Below are 13750 nucleotides of genomic sequence, written 5' to 3' on the forward strand. Positions count from 1 at the left end.
AAGCAGCAGCAGTAGCAGGCACAGCTGTTGTACATGGCAGTGGCGCACTATATATAAGTAGCAGCGGGCACAGATTCTGCTATTTTGTTTCAGCATAGGAACAGAATTACCAGAATCACCTCAGATTCCAAATACGGTAGTGGGAAGGTCCATGGGGGGTAGCGGTACGTGCTAAGAACAGACAATTCTGCCACAAAGTCCACATTACACTTTCCAGCAGATTGTGCTGTGGATTAGTGTATTTTGCCCCACGCATTGCAAAAGGTAAACTTCAAGTTGACATGCTCAGTTTTTCTAGAGCATAGTGAGCATATCGCGACTATATTTAGAGATGAGTGAATCTCTTGAAGTATATTTTGGCTAGATTCTAAGGAATCAGTCGGCAGATTTGATTTGGATATGAATAATTTCACCCGAATAAAAGGGCTCAGATTGCCCTGAAAAGTCATATATGTGTCATCAACTTTATGCTGATCTCACTGAGGGAAGTATAAATTAGTGACAGAAATGCTGATTTCAGCGGTGTGTGACTCATCAGCTAAAAGTAAGTGGTTGCCGAGAACCAGCATCATAATCATTGCAGCTCAGGCCTTGAAAAGAGTCAAATCTACCTGAGAAGAGTCCTGGTTATTCATGAATTCCTGATCTCCCCACCCACCTGCTGATGATTGACAGTCTTCTACCTCGTTTTCTCCCTATCTGAGAGAACTGATGGATAGAGAGAGCAGGAGATCAGGAATAACCAGGACTCTTCTCAGGAAGATTTGACTCTTTTCAAGGCCTGAGCTGCAATGATTATGATGCTGGTTCTCGGCAACCACTTACTTTTAGCTGATGTGTGACACACCGCTGAAATCAGCATTTCTGTCACTATTTTATACTGCCCTCAGTACGGTCAGCATAAAGTTGATGACAGGTTTCCTTTAATAACACAATGTGCTGTCGGATTTTTAAAAATTTAAAAACTGTTGAAAAATGATCTGTATTTGGTAGCAGATGTCTTCTTCTCCTTTGAGAGATTTTCTCGGATCAAATCGCAAACAATTTGTGATTTGGCTGGAATGCAAACTTTTGGAGTCCAATTTGATTCGTTTAGGATCAATTCACTCATCTCAAATCATACGTCTCCATAGATTTTTTTCTATGAGTGGACAGGGTTTTGTAAACTGATGCAGATTCCTCAGCAATTCTGCCAGTTTTTCATATCTACACTTCACTCCTAAGGGGTCCATTTAGGACCTCAATCGCAGATTCCATAAAGAAACTGAATGGAAACTGAACAGACTCCATTGTAGTCAATGTAGTCTGTTCAGGTCAGTTATGTGCCCTATCCAATCCATTATTTACATTGTTCTGCTCCTCTAACACACCTTGATGTGAACTCCTCCTTACCTGGATTTGTTGATTTTCTGCATGACTCTTTCATATTCTCTCAGGCTGTTTAGGAGCCCAATCTTGGTGGTGAGTACTTTATTGTTGGGTATTTGGTATACAAGTTGTTCACCTGCCAAAAACAAGAAATTGCATGAAAGAAAAACACCCAAACTCATGCTCAAAGCTTACGTTCACTCAAAACCAAACATTTAGGCATGAGTGCAGTTGAACCTTGTAATTCCACTTCTCCATATAACACTCTGGGACTTCAAGTGCTGAGACATGGAGAATAGTTTGGCGGGACCATAAGGCTTACAGGAGCATAGCTAAAGGCTCATGGGCCCTGGTGCACGAGTTCAGCTTAGGCCTCTTTCCCGCACTGCTTTGTGGCCATGGACAGGGAAGCACATAGCCTTCGTGCTGCCTGAGACAAAAATTTAAACCCCTCCCCCCCGTGCCAAATTCTTGACCTAACCCCTTCCCTCCAGACAGAGGTGTAACTTGACCAGCATGCACTTTCTATAATACTGGTGTCTTCTTATGAGTCTTTGGCCCCCCTCAGGCTCCTGGGCCCGGTAGCATCTGCTACCTCTGCACCCCTATTGCTGCGTCCCTGGGCTTGAATAATCTTTTCATGACTAACAAATTTGTAGCCTTTCCTCTCACGTGGCTGTTTCCATACTTCCCATACAGAACAAGGTGCATGCTCAGCTACTTCTCCATACAATTCCCTACAGAATCCATACTTCTGGGGAGGAACAGGGTTTTCCTTTCTAGAGATTGGTGAGCATCTCAATAGTTGTATCCCCACAGATATAACATTTATCACATGCTTGCAGTCATAACCACATTTACAGTGTTTGACTAAAGGCACATTTACACTGCCCAATTGTCAGGTAGATTATCGGAAACGAATATTCCTAAGAACGTTTCCAATAGTCTGCTTATGTGATGGTGCCGGTGAAATTATCTTTTATGCCTTGATTCTGGGCAGCAGATCATGCAGTGTGAACAGCACTCTGAGCCCAGAAACAATGACGAGCAGGCAATTGTCGGGAAGGAACGCCTCTTTCACAATAATTGTCTGATAGTCGGTGCAGTGTAAATGTATGGGAGGTAAAACCTGCCAAAATTAAAATAAAATTGGAAAAAACTAAAATTATAATTAAAATAAAGTTTTAACATTTTAATTTCATCGAATGTCTGCAAAATGCATGCCAAAATTAAAAAGAAAATGTAATTTCTCCATTTGAATTTTCTTTTCCAACTCCAACTCCATAAGTTTAAAAAATAAATGTAAAAATAAATGGCCTTTTTCATTTAAAATTTCCACTTTGTCAATTAATTCTCCTCTTCCCATAGTGGGTTTTTCATGTCAAAATTATAAATCAAATGAAAACACCAAGTAGAAGCTGAAAATGGTAGATTGAGATTTCAATTTCATCTCTTGCAGGCATTTTCCCTGCCAAAAGTCAAATGAAAAAGAAAGCCCATTTGAATTCTCATTTTAACTTTCTACTAACATTCAGATTCATTTAAATGAGCAGCAGTGGGCGTGGTGCAGCATGCAAAATGCTGTTATCTAATTTCTGACTGACCAGACAGTGACTCTGTATGTCCACTAGAGGGCGCTCTGCTCCTCCACATTTCCAACAGATAACACAAGATCAAGTTTATCATTCCAATAGATGGCGCTGTGACAGTGAAATCTTAGTACTGTGCCGAATGCATAGGATAAGATTATGAGTCTAATAGATGGTGCCCTCTTTTTGAGGAGTGAATTATACTAGGATTATGATTATATCATCAACTCTGCTGCTCTTTTAACCCCCTAGATGCCGTGGTGCCTCATCACCTGCAGCATCTATGGTGTTAGTCTGCTCTGCCATACTTGGGTGAGGACATGATGGACATTGCTCTAGAAAAGTGCCAAGAAGCTTAAAAAGTCGCAAATTATGGTACACATAAGTCATGCGCCATAATCGGTGACTTTTTTACATCAGTATAGTGGCATAAGACAATTAGTAAATGTCCTCCATTGTGTCTGTGTGACCAAAAATCAGGGTCCATGACTTGCAGAAACGCGGAGCATCCTTGGCATCACTGTGCTGATTGGTGGGAGAGTTCAGACCTCATGATCAGTATTGATGGCCTACAAGAGCGCTCAGCAACCTTCGGCCAAGGGTATAGTTATAGGAGGGTAGCAGTCGCCCAGGAGCCTGAGGGAGTCCAAAGAGTCCTGTGCTGCTTAAGAAGACACCGGTATTATACAAAATACATGCTGGTCAAGTCACTCCTCTGGCTGAAGAGAAGGAGTTAGGTAAAAAATTTGGCATGGGGGGGGGTAGGTGTTGCCGTTTAAATTTTTGCTTCAGGCACCGAAAGGCTATGTGCTTCCCTGCCCCTGGCCACAAAGCACTGAGGTAAGGGGACCCAAGCTGAACTGGTGTACATGTCCGGATTTTAGCACGTTTTTTCATTAAAGCATTTATATGGTCGTCTGGAAGCTGGATTTCCTTTTTTCTTACATTTCCATTATCGCTGAGTTCCTGGCGATCATCCGTGCCTCCATCTCAGACCGTGACCAGGTGAGCCTCGACTGCTGCTTTTTTTCAAGCTGAACTCTTGCCCCGGGGCCCATGAGCCTTTAGCTATGCCACTGCCTTCGGCACTCCAGCTGCTGTGAATCTACAACTCCCAGCATGCACATTTACTCAACTCTTCTTGTAACTCCCATAGATGTGAAAGGAGGATTCTGGGAGCTGTAGTTTCAGAACAGTTGGAACTCCGGAGGTTGCTTATCCCCAGCCTATGATATTGAAATATGGCGGAGCACAGTACAGTGCTGTGTGGTGCAGTCATGTGTGTGAAGTCCTGACAAAAGAACAGGTGGGGGTCCGTCATTCTGTAAATCTGCAGCAGTAAATTCCACAGCAAATTATGCCACTGAATTAAAATCTGCACCGCAGTCCAATCTGTGCAGTGAATTTTGTTCATAACATGTGGTTGAGACCCCATAAAATCATATCCACTTTGCTGGCACGTAAACGCTGTGGACCTGACACCATGTACTTGTGTGCAGCAAATCTACAGCGTTTATGTCCAGTGTGACATGATGTACCCTAATATTTCCATGTAGCTATAGGGTGGGCCCCAGAATCAGTTCTCCTGGTGGGCCCTAGGCACTCCAGTCCAACAATGACCCCAGGCACCAGGGGAATTCACTTGGTTTTTGGAGCTCCTGCACTCAATTGTATCTGCCTCCACTGGACTCAAATACAGTCAGGTCCCTAAAAATTGGGACATCGACACAATTCTAACATTTTTGGCTCTATACACCACCACAATGGATTTGAAATGAAACGAACAAGATGTGCTTTACCTGCAGACTGTCAGCTTTAACTTGAGGGTATTTACATCCAAATCAGGTGAACGGTGTAGGAATTACAACAGTTTGCACATGTGCCTCCCACTTGTTAAGGGATCAAAAGTAATGGGACAATTTGCTTCTCAGCTGTTCCATAGCCAGGTGTGTGTTATTCCATCATTATCCCAATTACAATGAGCAGATAAAAGGTCCAGAGTTCATTTCAAGTGTGCTATTTGCATTTGGAATCTGTCGCTGTCAACTCTCAAGATGAGATCCAAAGAGCTGTCACTATCAGTGAAGCAAGCCATCATTAGGCTGAAAAAACACAACAAACCCATCAGAGAGATAGCAAAAACATTAGGCGTGGCCAAAACAACTGTTTGGAACATTCTAAAAAGAAGGAACGCACCGGTGAGCTCAGCAACACCAAAAGATTCGGAAGACCATGGAAAACAACTGTGGTGGATGACCGAAGAATCCTTTCCCTGGTGAAGAAAACACCCTTCACAACAGTTGGCCAGATCAAGAACACTCTCCAGGAGGTAGGTGTATGTGTGTCAAAGTCAACAATCAAGAGAAGACTTCACCAGAGTGAATACAGAGGGTTCACCACAAGATGTAAACTATTGGTGAGCCTCAAAAACAGGAAGGCCAGATTAGAGTTTGCCAAACAACATCTAAAAAAGCCTTCACAGTTCTGGAACAACATCCTATGGACAGATGAGACCAAGATCAACTTGTACCAGAGAGATGGGAAGAGAAGAGTATGGCGAAGGAAAGGAACTGCTCATGATTCTAAGCATACCACCTCATCAGTGAAGCATGGTGGTGGTAGTGTCATGGTGTGGGCATGTATGGCTGCCAATGGAACTGGTTCTCTTGTATTTATTGATGATGTGACTGCTGACAAAAGCAGCAGGATGAATTCTGAAGTGTTTCGGGCAATATTATCTGCTCATATTCAGCCAAATGCTTCAGAACTCATTGGACGGCGCTTCACAGTGCAGATGGACAATGACCCAAAGCATACTGCAAAAGGAACCAAAGAGTTTTTTAAAGGGTTTCTATCACTTGGTATGACATAATTAGCTGTCAGACACTAGCGATCTGCTAGTGTCTGCTCTGGCCAACCATCCTACTATAATCACTTGTGGGGCAGCGGTTTTGCTAAAAAACTAACTTTTATAAATATGCTAATGAGCCTCTAGGTGCTATGTGGGCGTCATTAGCACCTAGAGGCTCCGTCTACCTTCATACACAGCCACGCCCAGCGCGTCCCTCCAGCCCGCCCATGTCCTCCTCCGTGTGACGCAGCGGACGAGTTCTCGCGCATGCGCCGTGCGCGGCTGTATTCGGCGCATTTGAGATCTCAGCTCGGAGTGGTCAGACATTCAATGCGCATGCGCGGCTGTATTCGGCGTATGCGCATTGAATGTCTGACCGCTCCGAGCTGAGATCTCAAATGCGCCGAATACAGCCGCGTTTTGCGGAACGGAATTGCAGACCCATTTATTTCTATGAGGCCACACGATGTGCTGCCGGCTCCGAAATTGCGGATCCGCACTTCCGGGTCCGCAATTCCGTTCCCGAAAAAAATAGAACATGTCCTATTCTTGTCCGCAATTGCGGACAAGATTAGGCATTTTCTATTAAGTGCCGGCGATGTGCGATCCGCAAAATGCGTCACGCACATTGCCGGTGTCCGTGTTTTGCAGATCTGCGGATCCGTGGATCCGCAAAACACACACGGACGTGTGAATGGACCCTTACTGTAATAATAACCCTAATCCTAATACAGAGCCTAACCATAATACTGTCCCTAACCTTATTACTAATCCTAATCCGGACTTCTAACTGTAACAGCAACACTAATAATAACGGTAACTGTAATACTGACCCTATTATTATTCGTAACCCTAAGGGCTCATGCACACGGCCATATGTATTTTGCGGTCAGCAAAAAACACGGATGTCGTTTTTTTTTGCGGATCCTTTCATTTCAATGGGTCCGCAAAAAAAACTGAAGTTACTCCGTGTGCATTCCGTTTCCGTATGTCTGTTCTGCAAAAATATAGATGTCCTATTATTGTCCACATTACGGACAAGGATAGGACTGTTCTATTAGAGGCCAGCTGTTCCGTCATCCGTATTTCTTGCGGATCCGGTTTTTGCGAGCCAGAAAATACATACAGTCATATGCATGAGTCCTTAGGGTAAGGGCTCATGCACATGATTGTATGTATTTTATGGTCCGCAAAACACGGACCCACAAAAAATACGGATGTCAGTTTGACATCCGTATTGCATCCATTTTTTTTGCGGATCCATTGTAACAATGCCTGTCCTTGTCTGCAACATGGACAAGAATAGGACATAGCTACGCTAAAGCTGCGTTCCTGGCCAAAGGTTGCTGAGCGCTCTTGTAGGCCATCAATACTGATCATGAGGTCTGAACTCTCCCACCAATCAGCACAGTGATGCCAAGGATGCTCCGTGTTTCTGTAAGTCATGGACCCTGATTTTTGGTCACACAGACACAATGAAGGACATTTACTAATTGTCTTATGCCACTATACTGATGTAAAAACATCACAGATTATGGCGCATGACATATGTGTACCATAATTTGCGACTTTTTAAGCTTCTTGACACTTTTCTAGAGCAATGTCTACCACGTCCTCACTCAAGTATGGCAGAGCGGATTAACCGCATAAATGCTGCAGATTAGGCACCACGGCATCTAGGGGGTTAAAAGAGCAGCAGAGTTGATGATATAATCATAATCCTAGTATAATTCACTCCTCAAAAAGAGGGCACAATCTATTAGACTCATAATCTTATCCTATGCATTCGGCACAGTACTAAGATTTCACTGTCACAGCGCCATCTATTGGAATGATAAACTTGATGCTTTGTTATCTGTTGGAAATGTGGAGAAGCAGAGCGCCCTCTAGTGGACATACAGAGTCACTGTCTGTTCAGTCAGGAATTAGATAACAGCATTTTGCATGAAGATGAAATTGAAATCTCAATCTACCATTTTCAGCTTCTACTTGGTGTTTTCATTTGATCTATGATTTTGACATGAAAACCCCACTATGGGAAGTGGAGATATAATTGACAAAGTGGAAATTTAAAATAAAAAAAGGCTATTTATTTTTGCATTTATTTTTGACACTTATGGAGTTGGAGTTGGAAAAGAAAGTTCAAATGGAGAAATTGAATTTTCTTTTTAATTTTGGCATGCATTTTGCAGACACTAGAGGAAATCAAAATGTTAAAACGTTATTTAATTATAATTTTAGTTTTTTCAATTTCATTTTAATTTTGGCAGGTTTTACCTTCCATATAAATGCACCTTTAGATTTTAAAATGATTTACATTTCACACATTTTATAACACATATTTTCAGGAAGCCCTTTAACGGGGTTGCCTCACCTTAGCAAATGGCCTTTATCATGTAGAGAAAGTTAATACAAGCCGCTTACTAATGTATTGTGATTGTCCATATTGCTTCCTTTGCTGGCTTGATTCATTTTTCCATTACATTATACACTGCCCGTATCCATAGTTACATCCACCCTGCAATCGAGCAGCAGTGGCCACGCTTGCACATTAAAGGAACAGGCACAGGCCTCTCTGGTGGATGGGACAGTGAGAACACGAATAGGTCAGCGCTTTTTCCTATACTTTGCAAGCATGACCACTGCTGCTGGATTGAAGGGTGGCCGTAACTCCTGGAAACAAGCAGTGTATAATGTGATGAAAAAATCAATCAAGCCAGCAAAGGAGGCAACATGGAGAATCACAATACATTAGTAAGTGCCTTGTATTAACTTGCTCTACCCCTTTAAAGCGTTCTTCAGCTTCACTGAGCTGAAATTTTCACCATGAAATTCCCAATCTTTTCAGGTAGCCATAAACATAAGAGTCGGCGACCCAGCGTTCATTCTGCTTGGAGCTATTACATCTAACTTTCCCATCAGGGGTGCCCCACCAATGAGGCCAGGTGAGGCGATCGCCTCATTCAGCGCCAGGTAGGGGAAAGAGGGGGCAGATGAAGGGCCATGGGCAATGAGCGCTTTCATTGTGGCAAAGGGGTTAGATTAAGAAATTGGCATGGGGGGGGGTGCCAATTCAGTTTTCGCCTCAGGCAGCAGAAAGGCTAGGTGCACCCCTGCTTCCCATATCCATGCATGCTCGGCTTCGCATTGCTCTCAGTGGGGAGAGTTGAGTAAGCATCTACCAGACGCCTCTGGCATCAGCTTATCGTAAGTGAGAACCAAAGGCTAGGGCATGGTAAAATCCAATATGCCAGACTCTACTTTCCCATCACTGGCTAGTCCCACCCCCATATATATTAGATGGTAGGCTAGAATCACCAAAATCAGACCCTGGTTGGTGCCATCTCCTGTGCTACTGGGTGGTAAGAACCTGTGCAGGACTCTCTGCAAGGGAAATACAAGGGAACGGAGTGAGAAACTGGTGCAACAATCATGGAAAGGATGTAGCTGGGGAAACAAACACCAGGTCTTTGTATTCTGGGTGGCAGAACATGGACCATTCACATCATCATAGAACTCTTCTATATGAACCTACTGATCACGTACCTTCTTGGAAGGCATAGTACGTAGCAGAACTCTTGGTCTCACACCACTTCAGCTTGTAGTCATCCCTCTTGTTATCATAAATTCGTTGCCAACCTTTGTTCAAGCAGTAAGCACTTACCCTACAAGTAAAAATTATAAGTTATCTTCTAATTTCATTTTGTGGCAGCAAAGGGATGACGTTCCATGCAAGAGAGAACGTCAATCAAGGTACTGGAGGTTCAGGTGGGGAACGCTTGACTTCAAGGAGAATAGCGACAGCCTTCTTCACTTGAAAGTACTAATTACTGTACATTCGGCATGAGCCTGAATTAAAGCTGACTTTTAGCACATTTACAAGTTGTAAAAAGGGAATAACATTCACTTTGAGAGCAACATGAGCATACTGAAAGGGTACTGTGGGCAGTTTATATCATACAAATGAGCGGACGGGTTCTCTTTAAAGAAATATTCCAGCAGAAGACTTGTAGTATCTATTGATTAGGCCAGAAAATCCTGAAAAGTGGGATCCACCTCTGGGATTCCTATCAGTAGGGAGGGATAGTGTCTCCAGACCTGCCTGGTTGTTCAATGACATCCATAGACTATAATGGGGAAGGACATTGGCATAAGTGTTGTGGTTTTATTGTGACGCATCAGTGCAGGTCCATGTGCCTAAACGGAGATCTACACCAGCAAGGTTGCTGGTGTAGATTTCTGCTATAATCTATGCCAGTAAGTGGGACAGACCACCAATGCCAGCCGCATCTTTACTTTGAAAAGTGCATAAATCCCCCAAAAAGTCAAAAAAGTACAGCATGCGCCAAACTTTGTGATGTTTTGGAGCCAGTTTTCTGGAGCAGAGGGGATGATAAATTTCCCCCTCCACCCAAATCTTCACCTGCACATCTGATGAAGATGACGTGAGAGCGACCCTTCAATTTAAAGATTGTGTTACTAATTTAAAGGGTGTCAGATTGTTAGACAAATATCCATGCAAATGATGAATACCATAGGTAGTTCTTGTAATAGAAACAAAGTAAACAAGAATGATGCTCAGAGACCTTAATATCCCAGCAGGTAAAAATATACATTTCTAACCCATGATACTTCTACTTGAGCCAATGAGAATATGCCCTTGTGAACAAGCAAAATTGGGAATCTAGAATTATACCTTTGTTGTTTACTTTGCAAAATCCCTGAGTGCATCTTGGGTGTGCCACATACTGTATATAGAATCCTACATCATAGCGTCATGGCACTAACTTACCCCGAGGACACACAATTGTGACTCAGCTTTTTCTTTTTCTCGGTTTTTACAGAAGCATTATTAAAGGGGTCCTTCTCGCTGTTTCCCTCAGGCCTAGTGATGTCACTAGTATCACTGGCCTGGGTGCGGCTAAGCCCTGTTCACTTCAATGGGGCTTAGCTGTGCTACTGCCAGCAACACTGTCTTCTCAAACAGCTGATCGGCGGGAGTCTTGGGTGTCAGACCCCCGCCGATCAGATGCTGATGATCTATCCAGTGGAGGCATACAGGTTCAGTATGGTATCCTACAGCACATGTACCTACAAATGTTACAGTTCAGCCTATAGATCCTGCGCACTTTTAGATTGCCAAAGTTGGCGTCCCAGCTGATTCCATAAACGCTCAATTGGTGACAAATCTGGTGGCTGACCAGCCAAGGAATAGTTATGGTCCAGGCAGAAATGTGTAATGAAGGTGCTAACTGTGTCTGGATGGTGGACAACAAAACTGTGGGAGCTACTCACATTTGTCAGTGGATCAAACCATGCTCTCTACAGGTGATCTGACTGGACCAACCATCCCTCTCAGTCCAACGATGAACCCCCTCTCAAACTCTGTCAACTGGGCAAAATGTCTTAGAGTGCATCGTAGAGATATGTTTGGCATTCATCGGTCACTCACTAAGAGGTACACTACCCAAAAGTAGCCTCTGAGAACCTTTTTTAAAGGGCAAAATGTCTTCGAGTGCATCGTAGAGATATGTTTGGCATTCATCGGTCACTCACTAAGAGGTACACTACCCAAAAGTAGCCTCTGAGAACCTTTTTTAAAGGGCAAAATGTCTTCGAGTGCATCGTAGAGATATGTTTGGCATTCATCGGTCACTCACTAAGAGGTATACTACCCAAAAGTAGCCTCTGAGAACCTTTTTTAAAGGGCAGCAGGGAAAGGACTTTTACACCCTATTGTGGCCAGATTCAGTGTCCAATCAGACCACACCTGTAAGAGTGTAGCAGTTTCATACATACAAAGTCTAAATAAAGCAATATACAATTAATATTACAATACTAGTGGTCACAACAAGCTTCAGGTACCAGGCCATAAGAGATGGCCACTTCAAATGGGGTGGCTGATATGTCTTGTGCGACCAAGCAGTTTGAACATGTCTAAAGTCAGCCGTGGCACTCAATATTATCAGTTTTACTTGGCGGAATCTGCAAACTAATTCAATATTTTCAAAATATAGAGAATCCGTTTAATTAAAGGGCACCTGTCAGCAGATTTGTCCCTATGACACTGGCTGACCTGTTACATGTGCGCTTGGCAGCTGACGGCATCTGTGTTGGTCCCATGTTAATTTGTGCCCGCATTACTGAGAAAAATGAGGTTTTAATATATGCAAATGAGACTCTAGGAGCAACAGGGGCGTTGTCATTGCACCTAGAGGCTCAGCTCTCTCTGCAACTGCTGCGCCCTCTGCACTTTGAATGACAGGACCAGACAGACGTGATCAAATTTACACTGTCTGGTCCTGTCATTCGAAGTCCAGAGGGTGCAGCAGTTGCAGAGAGAGCTGAGCCTCAAGGTGTAAAGGCAACGCCCCTGTTGCTCCTAGATGTGTTTCCCTGCTTCCTATCTATATGTTAAAGTCTGCCTTGCATATTATTTCGTTATTTGATGCAATTTTGATATTAGAAATGTTTATATTCAGACAATTTTTTGCGTTATTGTGCAAAAGAAACTTGGAGTGTATAAATATGCAGGAAAAGTGTATCTTTCACACAATAAACCACAAATGTCCCTCTTTGACAGCTTCTATTCTAAAGTGTGACCGCTTCTGTGAAGAAAAAAATATGATACAACCGTATTGCTGTCCTCAGGAATGGCGATACAATTGAATCACTGTCCCGCCGTTCTCTCTCATAGGCCGCAAGCAACTAGGCTAGTAGTACCATGCAGGCAGGTCTTGGGTGGTGCGATGATGTCAGATTAAGGACAGGGGGGCACTCTAAGGGCTGTGGGCACTACAGGGGAGCACTATAAAGACTGGGGACAATTACAGGGGGTCATTATAAGGACTGTGAGCACTATAGGTGGCACTAAAAGGACTAAAGGGGGCATTATAAGGTCTATAGGCACTATGGGGGGGGGCAGTTCAAGCACTGAGGGCACTACAGGGGGGCGCTATAAGGACTGTGAGCACCACAGGGGGGTACTTTAAGATTTGGGCACTAGAAGGTCTGGGGCGCTACAGGGAGGGAGCTACAGGGGTGCAATTGAGTTGCCTTATTACTACTGGGTGCACTATGGTGGGCATTATTATTTGGCACAATATAGGAGCACTACTAATGGGCACATTTGGGTAATATTATCATTGTTGGGGGCACTGTTACTAATGAGGTCACTTTGGGAGAGAATTATTGCTACTGTTGGGACTTTTCTATTACTATAGGGGGACTTTCTTTCTGTATAATTGCTGCAGTTATTTCTGGGGGCATTGGGGAGCACAGCGGGCAGTGTATTGGGGATAGTCGGGAGGAACGTAAGATGTCTGTGTGTCAAATTCTGCAGAGACGAGATGTGGATGAAAGAAGTTGTCTAGGCCGAATGGAGAAGGTGACGAAAGAGAACATCTACACTGAGGAGACATCACTGGGAGGCACTGAATGTGAGGGATATGTAGTGCTGTATAATCCTGTGTGTCATTGTGTCCATGCAGCAATAAAAATGTCTTTAGTGCTGAAGTGTGCAGGGGGGATGGGGCGACTTGGAGAATTGGGTTATATGCATTGGGGCTCGAGCCCCAGATCTTTTGAGACCCTAGCAACGTCCCTGCCTGTGATTCTGCTGAGAGACTGCAAAGTGTCTCTGACCCTAAAGCTGCCCAGAAAGCAGCCATGGTACTAAAATACTCCTGAGAGAGAGACCAGACATCTGAGAAGGTCTAAAACCTACAAGGTGGTGGATTGGATTCAGACAGCAAGGTATTGTGCTCGTTTATGGCAGAAAGAATTTGCTTCTCTGGAAGGGAATATTGCTAAAGCATTCTCCAAACTTTGAGATGGAATAGCCACTCGTATGTCAGGCCGCCATCCCTCAGTCCAGGAACTACAGACCTTATTGCATGCCTGTGATTCTGCTGAGAGACTGCAAAGTGTCTTTAGATAAGGA

General features: G+C 43.7%; 1 protein-coding gene across 1 annotated transcript in view; it reads right to left on the reverse strand.

Moving 5' to 3' along the window:
* TTLL10 (tubulin tyrosine ligase like 10) overlaps positions 1-13750 on the reverse strand; it is a 114443-nt gene that overhangs the window by 51232 nt on the left and 49461 nt on the right. Inside the window, exons 4-5 of the mRNA XM_040426983.1 lie at positions 9355-9473; positions 1393-1504 (exon numbers count right to left, since the gene is read on the reverse strand). Of these exons, the coding sequence (XP_040282917.1) occupies positions 1393-1504; positions 9355-9473 (231 nt within the window). The remainder of the gene's footprint in view (positions 1-1392; positions 1505-9354; positions 9474-13750) is intronic.

This window comes from Bufo bufo, chromosome 1, assembly GCF_905171765.1.
Source record: "Bufo bufo chromosome 1, aBufBuf1.1, whole genome shotgun sequence".
NCBI classification, from domain to species: domain Eukaryota; kingdom Metazoa; phylum Chordata; class Amphibia; order Anura; family Bufonidae; genus Bufo; species Bufo bufo.